The following is a 16851-nucleotide window of genomic DNA, read 5'->3' on the forward strand; positions in this document are numbered from 1 at the left end:
TCCATAACTATGTCCCTGCCTGTCCCCTTGGTCCAATCTACACCACTGCCCAGGAGGAGAGGGCAAGGCAAGGTTGAAGCTCTTCCTCCTTCTCTGTTTCCTTAGAGAGCAGGAAAGCAGGAGGAGCAGGGCCAGAGGGCACTGGGAATTGACCGTGAGGTCCTTCCTGTGTGGCAGACCTGACAATGCCCAGCAGCGATGCTGCCTCTGAATAAGCCAATGAAGACAAGACTTTAATAAGAGCCTTTAATTACGGTGAAGCTGAAAGAATTTTTGTCAGGTGCAGCTTGTCAAACCAGAGTGGGAAAAGCTGGTACCTGGTGAAATTTCCTCTTCTGTGTGATGTGAACATTTAAAGGCACAAGAGGAGCCCAATTCTCCTTTGTCCCTCTCCTCCCCCCCTTTGTGCGTCTCCTCTACCTTTGGGCACCATCAGCTAAGTGCAATTGAGAGAGGCCCACTTAAGACAGCAATAGGAAAATCGCTTCCACCCACAAAGCAATTATTGAAAATGAGGGAGCTGAACTGCAGAGAGCTATTGAATATTGCGGCATTAAAGCACATAATGGACATCAGGAACTGTCGATAAACCCATTATTTAAACAAAGACTGTGGCTCGGCCCTCGGTATTTTTAGAACCTTAAATTAAGCTAATGAAATTGATTCTGTTTAAAACTCGGCGCAATAAACCTCACTTTTTATCTATGGAGGTAAAATAGTCAAGAAGGAAAAGAACCATGGAAAATTTGGAAGGAGCAGGTATGAGAGAAAGCTGGTTTCAGTTATTGATTGTTGGTTCTCGTGATGCCCAGGGTGCTTCTGCAATCTCCAGTCTCCAGTCCACGAATAATTTCAGTCCAGGGTTATCTGTGTGTGATAAAGTTCTCATAAGAATTGCCACCTCTATTATTATTATTATTATTATTATTATTATTATTATTAATATTATCAGCAGCAGCAACAAGTCTATGTGTCTCTTGGAGCTATGACACAGGCATAAATCACATTTGTGTAGCAAGCTTCAAAAGTTAATTGCCACCTGTTGCTGCTATCAAATATAAAAAACGGTGCCCCTTTTCTTCATGGAAATGAAGGCAGTTGATAGGGAAACTGTAGCTCAGCCCAGATTGAGCAATGTGCAATTCCTCTGCCAGGGGATAATTTAATGTGCCTTTTAAGCAATGTAACGAGACTGGAGTTGTAATGGGGTATAAAAAAACAAATGGAACTGGCCAGTCTTATTTCCTTGTGGTCTTGTCTGTATTTTGAGGGGACCTGTGCCGATCCAAAACATTTTGCTACCTGGAGTAGAGCCCAAGTGCCCTTTCCCTCTGGAAAAAGAGGTACCAGAACTCAAAATGAACACTTCCCTCGTTCTCTTGAAATAGCAGCCTGAGAGTTGTTGAAACTATATTCTGGCGAGTTCCAGCTGGGAAAAAAAGAAGAAGCCCTGGTGCTACACAAATCATAGAATCATAGAACTGTAGAGTTGAAAGGGACCCTGAGGATCTTCTAGTTCAATTCCCTCCAGTGCAGGAATACAAAGCTGCCCATACAGGGACCAAACTTGCAATCTTGGTGTTATCAGCACCATGCCCTATCCAACTGAGCTATCCAGGCTGAAGCATGTTGCTTCACCCTGATGCATGGTAGGGCTGGCCCTGGATTGGACCAGATTAAGGGGGGCATAATTTCTCTATTTAAATGTCTGTCCAGTTTAAAGAACAATAAGGGAAAGCAGTGGCCTTGAAGTTGTTCATGAACTGCAGATGAATAGAAGACTAGGTAGAAGCTAGTCAGACTAGACTAGGTAAAAGCCTATACAGATGCTCAAATTTCCTCTAGCCTCTAAGGCCTGCAATTTCAAGAATCTTCTTTAAAAATGAATGCATTACCGTAATTGAAAAGGAAAGGTCAGGAAAACCAAATCTCTTCAGAACATTTGGAGGTTATTTGAAATGTGTACAACAGACATTCCAAAAGCTTTTGTACCTTTCGTAATTTGTAGTCCAAAAGTCCAAGAAGGTGCCAGAGTAATAAATGTATTGTCACTCAAGAGAGTTGTATATGGTGGTGTAGTACAGGCAGACCACAGGAAAACCGAATTCTTTGCATCAGTCTTCACTGCAAAGGTTGCACACACACAAATGCTTGACTACTTTTTTTTCTGGAAGAATGTCTGAAGAAGTCAAATACAGGTAACAAAGAGATGAAGCAACATGGTTAATGAAGAGAGTAAAAATTAGCAGCTTGCTGGGTTTGGATGACACATAGCCAAGAATCCCATAAAAGTGTCAAATTTCCAACAAAACTATGTAAATTCCTTTCAGTCCTTTGGCAACACAATTTTTTTAAAAGCATCTGGAGAGAAGCAGAGAAATGAAGCAGAAAAACCCATTATGCCTAACCTGCCTAAGCAAATTGGTAGATAGCACTATTAAAGCCAGAACTATTAAATATATAGGCAAAGAAGTATAGCTGAATAAAAATCTGTATATTTTCTGCAATGGGAAGGCGATGCAAGAATTCTTTAAGAGTACGTAAGTCACCTGGCACACGTTTTGAATGGGGTTCAAATGCTGTTTTGGCAGTTGTAACGGTAGTTTTTATTACTTCCCTAGCAACCAGGTTAACAAAGAAGCTTGTGAGCACCTTAAAAACTTCGGCTAATATATTAATATTGTGGACAGAAGATTTCAAAACACTTTTAGCTTGTTCTGGAAATACCATTATTAAAAAAATCGCCTTATTTCGTCTGTTGTTATAATTGTTTATCTTTATTTATTTTAGCTTATAATGTATACAAACTTTATCCTCCCAAAAAAAATCTCAACAAATTTATATAAGTATTATTATTAATAATAAAAGCAATAACCTGTATCACCTGCAAACCTGTTTCCTCTATAAAACACCAATCAACGCTCAAGTCAAAAGAAAAAGTGAGATTCTAACACCCCTCCACCCACCAAATTACTCACGAGGCGACCGATGGAGACTGGGCTAGACCAACTTCCGCCCTTTTGTGGGCGAAGTACAAAACGCTTCCGCAGCTTCCGCTTCCGCCGCTGAGGTGTGGGTGGGGGGGTTAGAACTAAAAAGCGTCGCTATGCTCCTCCCGCGCGCCGCGGTGATTGGGCGCCCCAAGTCTCGCGGCCCACTATTGGCTTACAGAACCTCGCGACGCCCGGAGCCCTTGTGAGTAGCGGGTGGGTAACCCCTCTCGTTCTCTTTTTTTCCTGGAGCGCAGCGGCAGGAGCACGGTGAGCGGCCTCGGGGAGCGTGGTGGGTAGGCCTGGGTCCTCTCGGGGAAGGGCGTTCGGCGCGCCCGAAGGCTGGCGGCCCAGTCTCCCGCCGCCCCTGGTCCGCCTGGCCTGGCGTCCCCCGTCCGGCTGGGCCAAGAGCGTGTGGACGGGGATGCTCTTCCAGGAGGCGCGGGGTGGCGGGGAGCCGGCTTCCATGTCTCATGAGGCGGAAGAGGAGAGACGGGGGCCTGGCTTGCGCTAAAAGCCCCGTGTATATAATAAAATATGCATCCCCCCGCCCCCCAATCGCCATGTCAACTTTAAAATGTGCTTTGGGCACAAGGCGAAGAAAATTTATGTATTATTACTTGCGATAACAAGTAATTTTCCAAATTGCGCGCCAAGTTTAAAATGTGCTTTGCGTTATTCCCTTGGGCACAAGGAAAAGAAAGTTCATTTCCAAAACTTAGGACAGGCTAAAAGAAATGCATAGTGAAATAGTGTGTATGGTTTCTTAGAATTCGTTCGCTCTGTTTTCAGTGGAGCCTACTCCTAAGTAAAGTTTTGCACAGGACTGCAGCCGCCTTGTTTAATTCTCTGTACGTTTACTTGAAAGTAAAGCCTGCTGTTATAAAATTAGTTAAAAGGTTTTTGTTCCCCATTGATCCACACCTATGGAAGAGATACAAAAATGGGCCTAAGTTGGAGAGGATTTAAAAGGGGAGAATGTAATTGTTATTACCCTGATTCGTAAAAATGCTTCGTAAATGGCAAACGAGCCTTAAACTAGAATATACATTGGGAAGGAAACCTGTAGGCATTTCAAAACTAGGAATAGAAATGTTCTCCCTGCTGCAGCCTTCATCCATTTTAAACAAAAGTAAAATAAAATAGACATTATTGTTGATAATAAAGTTGTCATTGGGTTATATGGTGTGTTGCAGAGTAAAATGCACAAAGCACCTTGGCCTAAATATGTATAAATACTTCAGTAAGTATGAACCACCAACCATATTCTAAGATGCAGCTCAGAATTTGATAGACATGGTGCAAATGGAAAAGAATGTGAAGGAAATGCAAGTGTAGGAGCAGATGCAGATTGATGGGGCTTGATGGATATTGCTGTGATAACCTATAGCTCTTGAATTCCTGACCTGTAGCAGAGGTTAGAAAATACTTCGCTTGCAGTCCCTAACGTAACTAACAGTTAGGGCCAAGTGTTTCTTTTTTCCCCCCAAGGAGGAAAGTAATAATAATAATAATAATAAATTTTATTTATATCCCGCCCTCCCCAGCTGAAGCTGGGCTCAGGGCGGCTAACAACAATCAAAATAATCCAACGATTCTAAAAACATTTCATTATAAAAATTAATTAAAATCAAATTTATGGCAACCAATAAGCAAAATTCTGTGCAGATTGCCAGAGGAGGGGGGTCAGGCTGCGCCCTGACCAAAGGCCTGGTGGATCAGCTCTGTTTTGCAGGCCCTGCAGAAAGATGTCAAGTCCCGCAGGGCCCTGGTCTCTTGTGACAGAGCGTTCCACCAGATTGGAGGCCAGCCTAACCTCTCTGTGGCCTGGGATCTTCAAGATGTTTTTATTTGCAGACTGTAAGTTCCTCTGTGGACATGCCAGGAGAGGCGGTCCCGTAGGTACGAGGGTCCTAGGCCGTATAGGGCTTTAAAGGTTAAAACCAGCACCTTTAAGCAGCTCCTTGCAGCCTTCTCTGGCTGGTGGATGGGGCCAGGTTTGTTGTGATTTTTGCCATAATGTTCTTCCTGGGAGGCAGCCTTCCATTGGTCCTTGGGATGGTTCCAGAGATCAAAATGTGCCTCCCTTCAGCTCTGGATAAACTTCCTAAAGGTGAGCACTTCAGGTAGGCTTTCCCTCCTCCCAACCTCAAAAGCTTGCCATGACTTTGCTTGGTCTTAATATTTCCCAACTTTGTGTACTGGGAGTTTTTTCCTTCTGAACTGGCATTAATGCATACTGGTCTTTGCTTCCCCCACCCCTCTCTTCTATAGATGCCTGGAGTAACTGTAAAGGACGTGAACCAGCAGGAATTTGTGAGGGCGCTTGCAGCCTTCCTGAAAAAGTAAGTTGCCTGAAAAATGAATTAGCATTTAAGAGCTAGTCCCATGGATTTGATAAGGGGATTAACTGCACTTGTTAGTTAAAAAGAAGGGAGCACAGTCTACCTGCCCTCTTCTGCTAATTGCTTTTGTGTATGTGTGTATGTCTTTACTGTTCTAAGAGTGCAATACTGAGCCAAACATAAGGAAATGCTCCCTTTGGTGTAGTGATGGCTCATCTAATGGAGCAGCCTGTCTAGTAACATAATTTTAAAAAGCTACTTAGGTGCAGCTAGTTGTGCCAAAATGAGAATTGCAAATAAGAACTCAAAGCCGTTGAAAGCTTTGCAGTGTGGATAGATGGCATCTTGTGGACAGCTGGGGTTCCTGATTTCAGCAAATATCCCTTTAGTAACAGGACATTTGTTTTGAGGTTTATACATTCATGAGTCTTGGCAGACACAATGCTTGAAGTGTGTATGTGATAAGGGAGTTCCTCCCTCCATAAAACTAAACTTTAAAAAATAAACAGTGACTTCCCCTTTGATCAGTGATACCCTTTTATCTGATCAGGTTTTAGTCAATCTAATTGTAGTCTTAAGCATGCCTTGTGGGATCTGTAAGTGGAGGTGCTGGCATCCAGGCCATCTTTTGTCCTGAGCACAGATGCATCATTTGCCTCATTCCTGGGTGTGACTGTAGATGCAGCTGTTCATCACTTAGTTGTATCTGACTGTGTTTTCTTCACAAGGTAGAGAGTATGTGTTAGTTTTTAGATAGTTTTAAGGTAGATTGTGCTTTGCTTTGGCAGTCTTGTGGCAACAAACAAGTTGGATGATAAACTTTCAAATAAATAGAAGAAAAGCAGGGATAAAACAGAGACACTAATGGGACAAAGGCTAAACTTGCTCTTTGTTCCTCCATCCAAACTCCAGATCCAGGGTGGGTGTTGTCTTCTCTTGATTTTGCTCGGTCCCAGCGCCTGCCAACCTAGCAGTTCGAAAGCACCTCCGGGTGCAAGTAGATAAATAGGGACTGCTTACCAGCGGGAAGGTAAACGGCGTTTCCGTGTGCAGCTCTGGCTCTGGCTCTGGCCAGAGCAGCGATGTCACGCTGGCCACGTGACCCGGAAGTGTCTCCGGACAGCGCTGGCCCCTGGCCTCTTAAGTGAGATGGGCGCACAACCCCAGAGTCTGTCAAGACTGGCCCGTACGGGCAGGGGTACCTTTACCTTTACCTTAGCTGCCTGTGCACTTGGAGGTACTAGAACTCAAATGGAACCATTAAGAACAGACTTGGTTCTCATCCAGTTCTCATCTGCCTAGCCCTGCCCTGGGTTCTGTTTTACGGTCACAGCTTTATTTTTATTATTCTGTTTGTTTATAACCTGCCTTTTTTCATGATTGGATTCAAGGCAGTTTACAGATAAAAACAATAACTCTTTAAAACATAGAAAAACCAATAGAATTAAACATTGATATAATTGAAACTATATACAACATATATAAAATCTGTTTAAAACATACCAGAAATTACAATAAAAGCAGCACAGCACCAGCCCACCCTTTCATTGAAAGCAGTTAATTCCCGAAGGCCTGTTGGAACAAGAAGGTCTTCACTTGCTGACATCAAGGAGGGAGCCAGCCTAGCTTCTCTAGGGAGGGAGTTCCAAAGTCAGAGCAGCCACCGAGGAGGCCTCCTGCATCCCCACCAAGCATGCCTGAGATTGTGGCGGGACCGAAAGAAGAGCCTTCCCAAAAGATCTCAAAACCCAGGCAGATTCACATGAGGGAATACTATCTTTCAGGTACTTTGGACATAAGCTATGTGGGGCTTTACAGGGGATAACCAGCACTTTGAATTGTGCCCAGAAACAGACCAATAGCCAGTGGAGTTGTTCTTAGTACAGTGGTACCTCAGGTTAAGTACTTAATTCGTTCCGGAGGTCCGTTCTTAACCTGAAGCACCACTTTAGCTAATGGGGCCTCCTGCTGCCGCTGCACTGCCGAAGCACGATTTCTGTTCTCATCCTGAAGCAAAGTTCTTAACCCGAGGTACCACTGTATAGCCAGTCTCATAACCAGCCCTGGTCAACAATCTAGCTTCAGCTCTTAGAGCCAATGGACAATTCTGAGCACTTTTCAAAGGCAGCCCCCACATAGAGTGTGTTACAGTAATCCAGATTACTGTAAACCCTGAAACCAGATTGGTACGGATGTAGATAGTCATCTCCAGAAACTAACTGAAGCTGAGATTCCACCACACACTCTAGTAGCTTGCCCCAAAATAGGATATTGGAGGCTGGCCAGTAATTATCTGGTAAAGTGGGATTCAGGGAGGACTTTTTCAATAGGGTCACTATAACCACTGCCTTCAGCCAGTCTGTTGTTGGCCCTTTTGATGAGCCAGATAGTGCAAAGATCTAGCATGTGGTAGCTCTCACATTTCCAAGCTGTACAACTTGAAAAGGATCCATTAACACTGGACAAGCAGAAAGCCAAAGGACTTGTATCAGTTATAGCAGCCAAGTCAGGACAGACCTGAGCAATTTTGTCTGCAAAGTGCTGAACAAAATAGTTCACAGTGGGCCAAAGTGTGAGAGACCTCTGACCACTCAAAACAGCTCCACTGGATGGCTCTTTGCTGACATATGAAAAGGTCTAGCCTGTGAGATTCTAGCCTGTGTTTGGTCGGGCTTATTCCAAGTTTTCTGCCAATATCGGCCACCCATCTTCAAATACACTCAAACCAGGAGAGGGCACCTGGTCAGGGGTATGCAGTTGTGATAGACCACTGCAATTCTGCCCCCCCCCCCGCCTTGCTTGCTGCTGTATAGAGAATCCTGGTGGGCAGCTTCAGCTAATCAAGTCTCTTAATTCAAGCCTAATCAGCATTCTTTTGCAGGATCAAGTCCTGGGTAGCGGTTGTATCCCATTCACTGACCTGGCAGCGTGTAATGGAACATTGATTAATTAGCTTTTATTTTTATATGGTTATGTTTGTAGGATGACGTTTTAGGGTCAGAACAGTCCTTTGAGGATTTGACTAAAGCAGTGTTTCCCAACCTTGGGCCTCCAGCTGTTTTTGAACTACAACTCCCATTATCCCTGACTAGCAAGACCCGTGGCAAGGGATGATGGGAATTGTAGTCCAAAAACAGCTGGAGGCCCAAGGTTGGGAAACACTGGACTAAAGAATAGTGACGCCACTGGTTTCATAAGTGGTGGTTTCAAATACAAGAGCTATTGCGCTGCCTTAGAAGAGGCCTTTCTCCTTTTTTCACAACGGGAGAGTTCCTCCTTTGATTCAGGTGTGGGGAACATCCAAAGCTCAGTGGTAGAGCATTTGTCTTGCATACAGAAGGTCCCTGGTTTAGAACAGTTCTTTCTCTTTCTTTCATTCTTTCAGAGGTATGTTTTTTTAAGTTGCCCCACTCTTCAGCCAAAGAAGACTCTTAAAGTGGTTTTCACATCAGTAAAAACAAGACAGGACCCTGCCCTTAGGCTTACGAAAAAGACATGACACAAAAGGAAAGTTAATTGGGAGGGAGTGGGAAATATGCAAACTTAGGTACCAGTTATTTGTTACAAGGTCTACTAATAAGCAGCTGGGATTGAAACCAAAAGAAGCCGGAAAGTTGCTGGGCTGCTTGCTTGCATTGTTGGAGTGTCTCTGTCTCTCTTCTCTGCCACAGGTGGCAGGTGACGAGGGAGGAGGGACTGGACACCCCTCATCTCTTTTTTGCCTCCCATTTGCTGCAGCTTGATGGAATTGCCCCAGTCAAGTGAAGTCTTAGGGCTGGAAGCTGTTCATGCAGAACATGTGAGGATCTAGCAAATGATAGTTCAGTGAGGCATGGGTTTGAGCACTTGTCTTCTGGTGATGAGCCCTTTGGGCAAAAGTGATAGCTTGGCTGAAATAAAATTACTGCTGCTTATTTGTATAGTGATAACTGGTGTTTGAATTGTTCTTGCAGGTCAGGTAAACTGAAAGTACCTGAATGGGTGGACACAGTCAAGCTAGCCAAGCACAAGGAACTAGCTCCATATGATGAGAACTGGTTCTACACCAGAGCTGGTAAGGAACTGGGCAGATATAGTAACATGCAAATATGGTGCAACGTCTTACTTTTTAAGAACAAAGTTCATAATTGTTTTTAACAATCCATGATTGTCTGCATAAGTGTTGCGTTGCATATTGCATCAGAGGGACCAAGATAGATCCTGCCACTCAGATCTATTAAGGGCACCACTTTTGGAATGAGAATGTTGTAGGATAAGTGCAGTGCATTAACTCACTGGTTTGGCACCTGACAACTTCATGAAAATGAGATGCAAATTACGTTGATTATATACAGCTAATGGTAATGCTTGCCATTTATACAGCAAAATGTAAGTGCTTGAAGCAGTTCACGTACATTATTAGCAGCAGCATCAATGCACATGGTAAGAGGGATAACATGGAGAGAGACATGTAGGACAAAGAGTGGATATGAGCAGATACAGTTAACATGTGTAGCTTAGTGTCATTATCCCAATAATCCTTAAAATTCCTCATGCCTCTTTATCCAGCATAGTTGAAAATGCTTGAGTTTGGTATGCAGTTAGGTGGAGTTTGGAGATGACAACTTCTTGGGGGATAGCTAGTGTTCTGCTCAAGGAAATGAGCCCTCTCGGCACCATAAAAGAAAACCATTTACTATTTTCATTGATAGGGCGAGTGTGTCTTCCCTGATGTAGACCATGAATAGTTAACTGTGTGCTTGCCATGGTGCATTATTAGCTCCCCTGTGCTAGCCATGCCTACATAGATAGATGACACTTTGGATAGACATTATGCAGCATTTACATGTTTCATTAAGAGCAAGTTACTGGGGTTCCAAAGACATGAATCAGTTGCTTGCTTTTACTTTTTCCAGCTCTCCTGATCTTCTCAGGATAGTTACTAGAGGTCTTGCCACCTCACCGCACCCAGTCTCTGTCAGTGCTGGGTGCTGAGGCAGTGCGGTTTTTCACAGGCTCAAGTCATGTGCCTTTTGATTTGCTTGCCCATAGAAGGAGGAAGACACAAACAAGTGTTGGTAGCCGGCCAAGCAATCTGTCTTGGTTTTCTTCCCGCTGCCCCCCAAAGGCTCAAGATAGTTTTGTTCCTGACTTTAGGCAGCTCCTAGCAACAGTTGGAGAGCTTTAGAGTTGCTCTTTGTGGAGATCTTGCACTGTTCATTCACATGTCGCTAGAATGCCTTCTCAAATGCACACATCTGTTTGTATTCATGGTAAATAACGCAAACCAATTATCTATCTTTTCATGTCTCGCTTTCTAAATGCCCCTCCACTGTGGTGATGATTTACAGGGAAGCTCTAAAGTCCAATGTGATTTCTCTCGCAGCACTACCGCAATGATGTCTATTAAGTGCCGTATTCCCAGATGTTGTCTTGCTGCTGTAACTGTTTTAGCGAAATGAAGGCTTGAGAGGTTGCCTTGCGGCAATATGGCCTTAGGCTGTGTCTGTTTTTGTCTGCTTGAACGGTGGCCTCAAAGGACAAAGCAGGTGGCTCTGTACAAAAGCAGCCATGGCGGTGAAAAGTGCTCTGCCCTCCGTGCTACATTCTGCACTACCCTGTAGTCCTGTTCTAGGTCTGAATTGGGGTTTTTACACCATTTCTTGTTCTCAAGTGATATTAACAGTATAGTGCTCTGTTGTTTCTCTGGAGTTGCCACACTGTGTTTGGCTAAGGTTCCTCCAGCTAGATGATCTTAGGCTGACAACAGTTGTGCTCATTAACAGTTCGCATGCTACTGTTGGCTACTTTTGTGTGGTTCCTTCCTTCTTTAACGGGAGTAATGCATTCAAACATGCAGCCAACTTAGTGTGAGCTCAGAGACTTTGGCTTCTCATTCTGGAGATGTTCCCCAGCTGGAATTGGGAGTTCTCAGCTCGTATATCACACTGCTCAAATAAGTACACCAGCCTTCTTCAGATCAGTGCCCTCCAGATACTTGGAGCTACAAACCTGTTTCAGCTCCAGCCAGCACAGCTGATGGTTAGGAATGGTGGAAGACTTTCTCGGAGACATCTGAAGGGCACCAGGTTTGAGAAGCGTGGAGTACTCTATTCCTGTGAGTAAAAACATGAGTGGTGTGCAAGGCAACCTTTTGAACCAGGAGGGTTTTTATAATGGGTCAGTCAGTGTATAGAAAACTTACTTTGTGGCTGTATCTGGTGTAGGAAGACAAAGACAAAATGTTTTGATTGAAATAAACAGGAAGAAGAGTCAGGAAGTGATGTGTTGTTTGTGTTTTGGTTTGTTTGCAGCATCCACAGCTCGCCATCTGTATCTCCGTGGTGGTGCCGGAGTCGGCTCCATGACCAAGATCTACGGGGGCCGCCAGCGCAACGGTGTAATGCCCAGCCACTTCAGCAGAGGCTCCAAGAGCGTTGCTAGGAGAGTGCTGCAGGCTTTAGAAGGGCTCAAAATGGTGGAGAAAGACCAAGATGGGTGAGTCTCGGTACCAAAAGGACGCAGAGAACTTGTGCGACCCGGTAGCCCAAGAATTACACCTATAAGGGAGAAAACTGCTGCAGGGTATCATGGCCGCCTGCCCCACTTGCAAAAACGTCAGGTTGTACTCAACACATTTTTACTTGGAGTAGCATCTCTGAAATCAACAAGCCTAACCATGTAGTGTCCATTGACTTCAGTGGGTCTACTTTGAGTAGGAGTATAATTGCCTACAACCCATAACGTGCCACAGCTGACAACATGCAGAGGCCTGTTCATCAGAACTTGCTTATATTATTCATGATGGCTGCATAGAGCATAGTTATCACTCAGTATTAGTTGCTTGAGAAAACAGCAGAAGGTGGCCATGACCTTTGGTGCCCTGTGATTTGGCCACCAGGAAGCCTCTGACTAACCATGGTTCAGAACTGCTGGACTAGGTGCACCCTTGGTTTCATCAAGGAGAAGCCTTATGTTCACTAAAGGTTCCATCGATCCATACTTTCATGTGTGGATTAGTTATGTGCTGCATTGCCTATTGGAAGGTGCTGAAGCCTAGTATATTTATGTGGGGCATTTAGGGCTATGGGGTGAGGTTGTACACGTTCCTTGAAAAAGATCATAAATCTGCTGGGTGATGGTAACTAGGGCAGAGAATTGCCCACAGTAGTGACAGAATTGCCTTTCTAAAAATGCTGATACTGGTCACTGCTTTCTTTCAGAGGTCGCAAACTTACTCCTCAGGGCCAACGAGATCTGGACAGGATTGCAGGACAGGTAACCTTTTTTTCACATGAATCATTTCTACAAGAGTAGCCGTGTTAGTCTTGTGGCACCATAAAGCATTCTTGTAAATAGCTCCCTGCCTGCAAGCCGTTAGAATTCTATTCAGGGAACCAACCTGGACATTTTTTTAAAGTCCCACCCCCCTTTTCAAGGCACAGAAAAATAACCTGTTCAACGTGGGCAGGCTAGATTGTGTAAAAATTTGCAGATCACTTAATTTTGTAGAGTATTTTTGTAAAAGTGCCTGTTGCATAAGTTTTATTTAAAATATTTTAGGGTTGCTTTTTGGCATATGCCTTTCCAATGTGGTTTTACAGTCAAACAATTAAGGAAAAGGAAAACAACAATACAAATTTTTAAATTCTGCTGTTTAGGAAATCACATTCTGAAATAAATAATAATAATAATAATAATAATAAATTTTATTTATATCCCGCCCTCCCCAGCTGAAGCCGGGCTCAGGGAAGCTAACAACATTAAAACAGTGTGACATTATAAAACATTATAAAAATAAATTAAAATCAAAATTGATGGCAACCATAAACTAAAGCTTTGTAAAGATTGCCAGAGGAGGGGGTCAGGCTGCGCCCTGACCAAAGGCCTGGTGGAACAGCTCTGTCTTGCAGGCCCTGCGGAAAGATGTCAAGTCCTGCAGGGCCCTTGTCTCTTGTGACAGAGCGTTCCACCAGGTTGGAGCCGCAGCCGAAAAAGCCCTGGCTCTAGTTGAGGCCAGCCTAACCTCTCTGAGGCCTGGGACCCTCAAGGTGTTTTTATTTGAAGATCGTAAGTTCCTCTGTGGGGCATACCAGGAGAGGCGGTCCCGTAGGTACGAGGGCCCTAGGCCGTATAGGGCTTTGAAGGTTAAAACCAGCACCTTAAACCTGATCCTGTACTCCACCGGGAGCTAGTGCAGCTGGTATAGCACCGGATGAATGTGATCTCTAAGCGAAGACCCCGTAAGGAGTCTCGCTGCGGCATTCTGCACCCGCTGGAGTTTCTGGGTCAGTCTCAAGGGCAGCCCCACGTAGAGCGAGTTACAATAATCCAGTCTGGAGGTGACCGTCGCGTGGATCACAGTGGCTAGGTCAGGGCGAGAGAGGTAAGGAGCCAACTGCTTAGCTTGGCGGAGATGAAAAAATGCCGCCTTTGTTGTAGCTGCAATCTGCGCCTCCATGGAGAGGGAGGTATCGAAGATTACACCCAAACTCTTAACGGACGGTGCTGGCACTAATTGCACCCCCGCAAGAGATGGGAGTTGCCCCCTCAGTCCCATGTCGTCCCGTCCCAGCCAGAGGACCTCTGTCTTCGAAGGATTTAACTTCAGCCGGCTCCCACGTAATCATCCAGCCACAGCCTCCAAGCATCTGATCAGTGTGTCTGGGGCCGAGTCCGGGTGGCCGTCCATCAACAAATAGAGTTGGGTGTCATCAGCATACTGATGGCAGCCCAGCCCAAAACTCCGGACAAGCTGGGCGAGGGGGCGCATAAAGATGTTAAAAAGCACCGGGGAGAGTATTGCACCCTGAGGCACACCACACACCAAGGAGTGGCGGGATGACAATTCCCCCCCAAGCGCCACCCTCTGTCCCCGACCAGAGAGAAACGAGCGCAGCCATTGAAGGACTGTGCCCTGGATCCCCATGTCGGCAAGGCGGTGGTCCAGGAGTTCGTGATAGACCATGTCGAAGGCTGCTGACAGGTCTAGAAGAATCAGCAGCCCCGACCCGCCTCGATCCAGCTGCCTACGGAGATCATCTGTTAGGGCGACCAGAGCCGTCTCGGTCCCATGACCAGCGCGGAAGCCGGACTGGAATGGATCCAGAGCTGATGTTTCATTCAGAAACCTACCAAGCTGTTCAGCAACCGCTCTCTCAATCACCTTACCCAGGAATGGAAGATTCAAAACCGGGCGGTAATTGGATAGATCTAAGGGATCTAATGATGTTTTCTTTAAGAGCGGGCGCACCACTGCCTCCTTCAGTTCCCCTGGGAATGTCCCGGTGCCAAGGGACAGATTGATGATATCCCCCAGGGGGGCCCGTACCTCTTCTGGACACGCTCTAATCAGCCAGGATGGGCACGGGTCGAGAGGACAGGTGGTGGGCTTTCCAGCTCGGAGGAATCTGTCTACATCAGCTGGGGATATCCAGTCAAAGTGGTCCAATACTGAACCCGAGGACAGTCGAGGGGCCTCCAGTTCCTTTATTGTATCCAAATTGGCAAGAGGCTTTAAGATACTAGAAGCATCTTCTGTTTCTGCCACAAAAAACTGTTCTCGGTTGCAGGGTAGGAGAAGGAATGCTGGAAATGAATCATAATTTTTCCCCCAGTTGCTTTGGCTTGAAAGTGTTTCTATTACTTAAAGAATTGCACTATCTTACTTGAAATGCTTCACAACGAAAGGAAAATTGAACAGAGAGTGAGTGAGTTAGGATCAACAACTTGCGAGATCATTTCAGCAAAAGTTCTGCTGTGGCATAAAGCAAATCCCTAGCAGCCTGCCTCTCTTCAAAACTCATTAGAAAGAGCTGTGTTGTGTAGATCTCTGCAGCTTTAGATTTGTTCCTTAAAAATTTACTTGATAATCTCTCCCCAATAAAACTCTTTTTAACAGCCCCAGTGCCATCAGATAAAGTGCCTGAATGATGTTGCATTAACTAGCTCTCTGTTGACATTTACAATGTACTGTGGATGAATTATTCCTCGCAAACGGTTGCCTTTACAAATACATAGAAGTTATTAAGTGCAGCATGTCCAAGCAAGTACCAGAATGAAAAATCACACAGAGTTGATAGATGTCTCTCATTTCTAGCGGTTGAGCTAGACTGTGAATCTGAGTATCTTGAAATTTTCCCTTATCGGTTCTTTCAAAATTACAGTGCTCCACATAAAAAAGAGCACGTTGAAGGAACTCCAGTTCAGCTGCTAGTTAGCTGAGTTCAGTTGGCGACTGAATTTATCGTTATATAATTCTGAAGGGGCAAGCCTTGCGTTCTGTAAGGAGGCATGGATTTCTCATCCAGAAGCTGTGGGTGATGTAGACCAAAATGCATATGTAGAACCCAGCTCCTCCTAGGCTGTTTTATGTGCCATCTATATAAACTGTCAGTGTTCAGGCCAATGGATTATGCCTTTCTTCATAGAATTGTAGAGTTGGAAGGGTTCCCAGTGGTCATTTAGCCCAACCTGCTGCACTCCACAGACATGACAGGAAGCATGTCATGGTGCTATGTAACATTGAGTTGTGCCTTTTCCCCTGCCAAAGATCAGCAGCTTTCCCACCTTGGTGTTTTCCAAATGTTTTGGAGTATAACTCCATCATCCCTGCCATTGACAGTGCTGGCTGTGGCTGATGGGAGTTGCAGTCCAAAACATGTGCAGAAAGTTGGACTAAATGTAAGTCTTGCATGGTTTCCCCACCAAAATGCAGACCTTTTTCTCTCTTCTTTTCTAGGTGGCAGCTGCAAACAAGAAACATTAAAGTGAATTGCAGTTCAGAAATAAAGTCCTTTATTTACTGATGTTGCGTGTGTTTTTCTGAAGACTTCACTTCTCCCGCCTTACTCCCTGCGCACCCTCCAGTCTTTTTTGTAGTATCTGAATCTTGACCACATAAACTGCCTACCATTTCGTAACATAAACCACCATTTCAAACCTTTCTTCGAAACAATGAGGACTAAAATCTTCAGGACGAAAACGTCATGCCAGCTGCAAATATCCCCGCTTACATGGGCAGCTGCAGCTATATGTAAAAAATTTATATGCAAGTGTGGATATAATTACTGCCTTTTAAAAAAGCACTGCCTCCCTGAGAAATACTCTGTGCTCAAGCACAGTTCATTCAGATTAGGGATGCAGTCTTTAATTGCTAGATTAATAAACTAAAGCTCTTGCTGTTGTGGGTCAATTTTAATTGGTGAGAGCAAACTTTAATTCATTAGAGCTGCTAGTAAGGGCACACTCTTCTTTTATTTATTTTTTTAGCTATTTTGGTTCCAAGGTAGAAAAAATATTAAAAGATGGCCTTTCTGAAAGTTCTTATACATATCCTTCAATAGTGAGGTTTTGGTGATTCGAAAATAAAAATTTAATTGGTTAGAAAGCAGAAGATTCTGTAATCAGTTCACAACCCTCTGATTTGCGTCTTGTGTATTCCATATGGAAAACTTATGCTTGTTTGATGAAAACAGTTGCTAAATTTTATTAAAGTGGGTACCTTTGCCCTGCCTTTCCAGTGCAATTTTTTATTG

The 16851-nt window shown here is 44.5% G+C and overlaps 1 protein-coding gene and 2 long non-coding RNA genes across 5 annotated transcripts; 1 reads left to right on the forward strand and 2 right to left on the reverse strand.

Annotated features, from left to right (window-relative positions):
- Positions 1 to 231: 231 nt before the first annotated feature.
- On the reverse strand, positions 232 to 3063 carry LOC307221428. Its single transcript, XR_013841402.1, has 2 exons — positions 2885 to 3063; positions 232 to 867 (listed from the first exon to the last, which is right to left on the reverse strand). It is a non-coding gene; the product is annotated as an uncharacterized lncRNA (long non-coding RNA).
- Positions 3064 to 3174: 111 nt separating this feature from the next.
- Positions 3175 to 16122, forward strand: RPS19 (ribosomal protein S19). Of its 2 annotated transcripts, none has more exons than XM_079985826.1 (6): positions 3175 to 3260; positions 5265 to 5335; positions 9289 to 9389; positions 11629 to 11812; positions 12538 to 12592; positions 16056 to 16122. In XM_079985826.1, exons 2-6 carry the CDS (start codon positions 5265 to 5267, stop codon positions 16080 to 16082), a joined length of 438 nt encoding a protein of 145 aa, XP_079841952.1. In that variant the 5' UTR covers positions 3175 to 3260; the 3' UTR covers positions 16083 to 16122. The 2 variants fall into 2 exon arrangements, with proteins under 2 accessions (XP_079841952.1, XP_079841953.1); XM_079985827.1 differs by having other exon boundaries at positions 3258 to 3282.
- On the reverse strand, positions 5343 to 9282 carry LOC307221399. 2 transcript variants are annotated; one of them, XR_013841368.1, is made up of 4 exons: positions 8522 to 9282; positions 7371 to 8377; positions 6567 to 7211; positions 5343 to 6302 (listed from the first exon to the last, which is right to left on the reverse strand). It is a non-coding gene; the product is annotated as an uncharacterized lncRNA (long non-coding RNA). The 2 variants fall into 2 exon arrangements; XR_013841369.1 differs by having other exon boundaries at positions 5343 to 6280; positions 6544 to 7211.
- Positions 16123 to 16851: the final 729 nt, after the last annotated feature.

The sequence above is a fragment of the Podarcis cretensis genome (genome assembly GCF_951804945.1).
Source record: "Podarcis cretensis genome assembly, chromosome: 8".
Taxonomy (NCBI): Eukaryota; Metazoa; Chordata; class Lepidosauria; order Squamata; family Lacertidae; genus Podarcis; species Podarcis cretensis.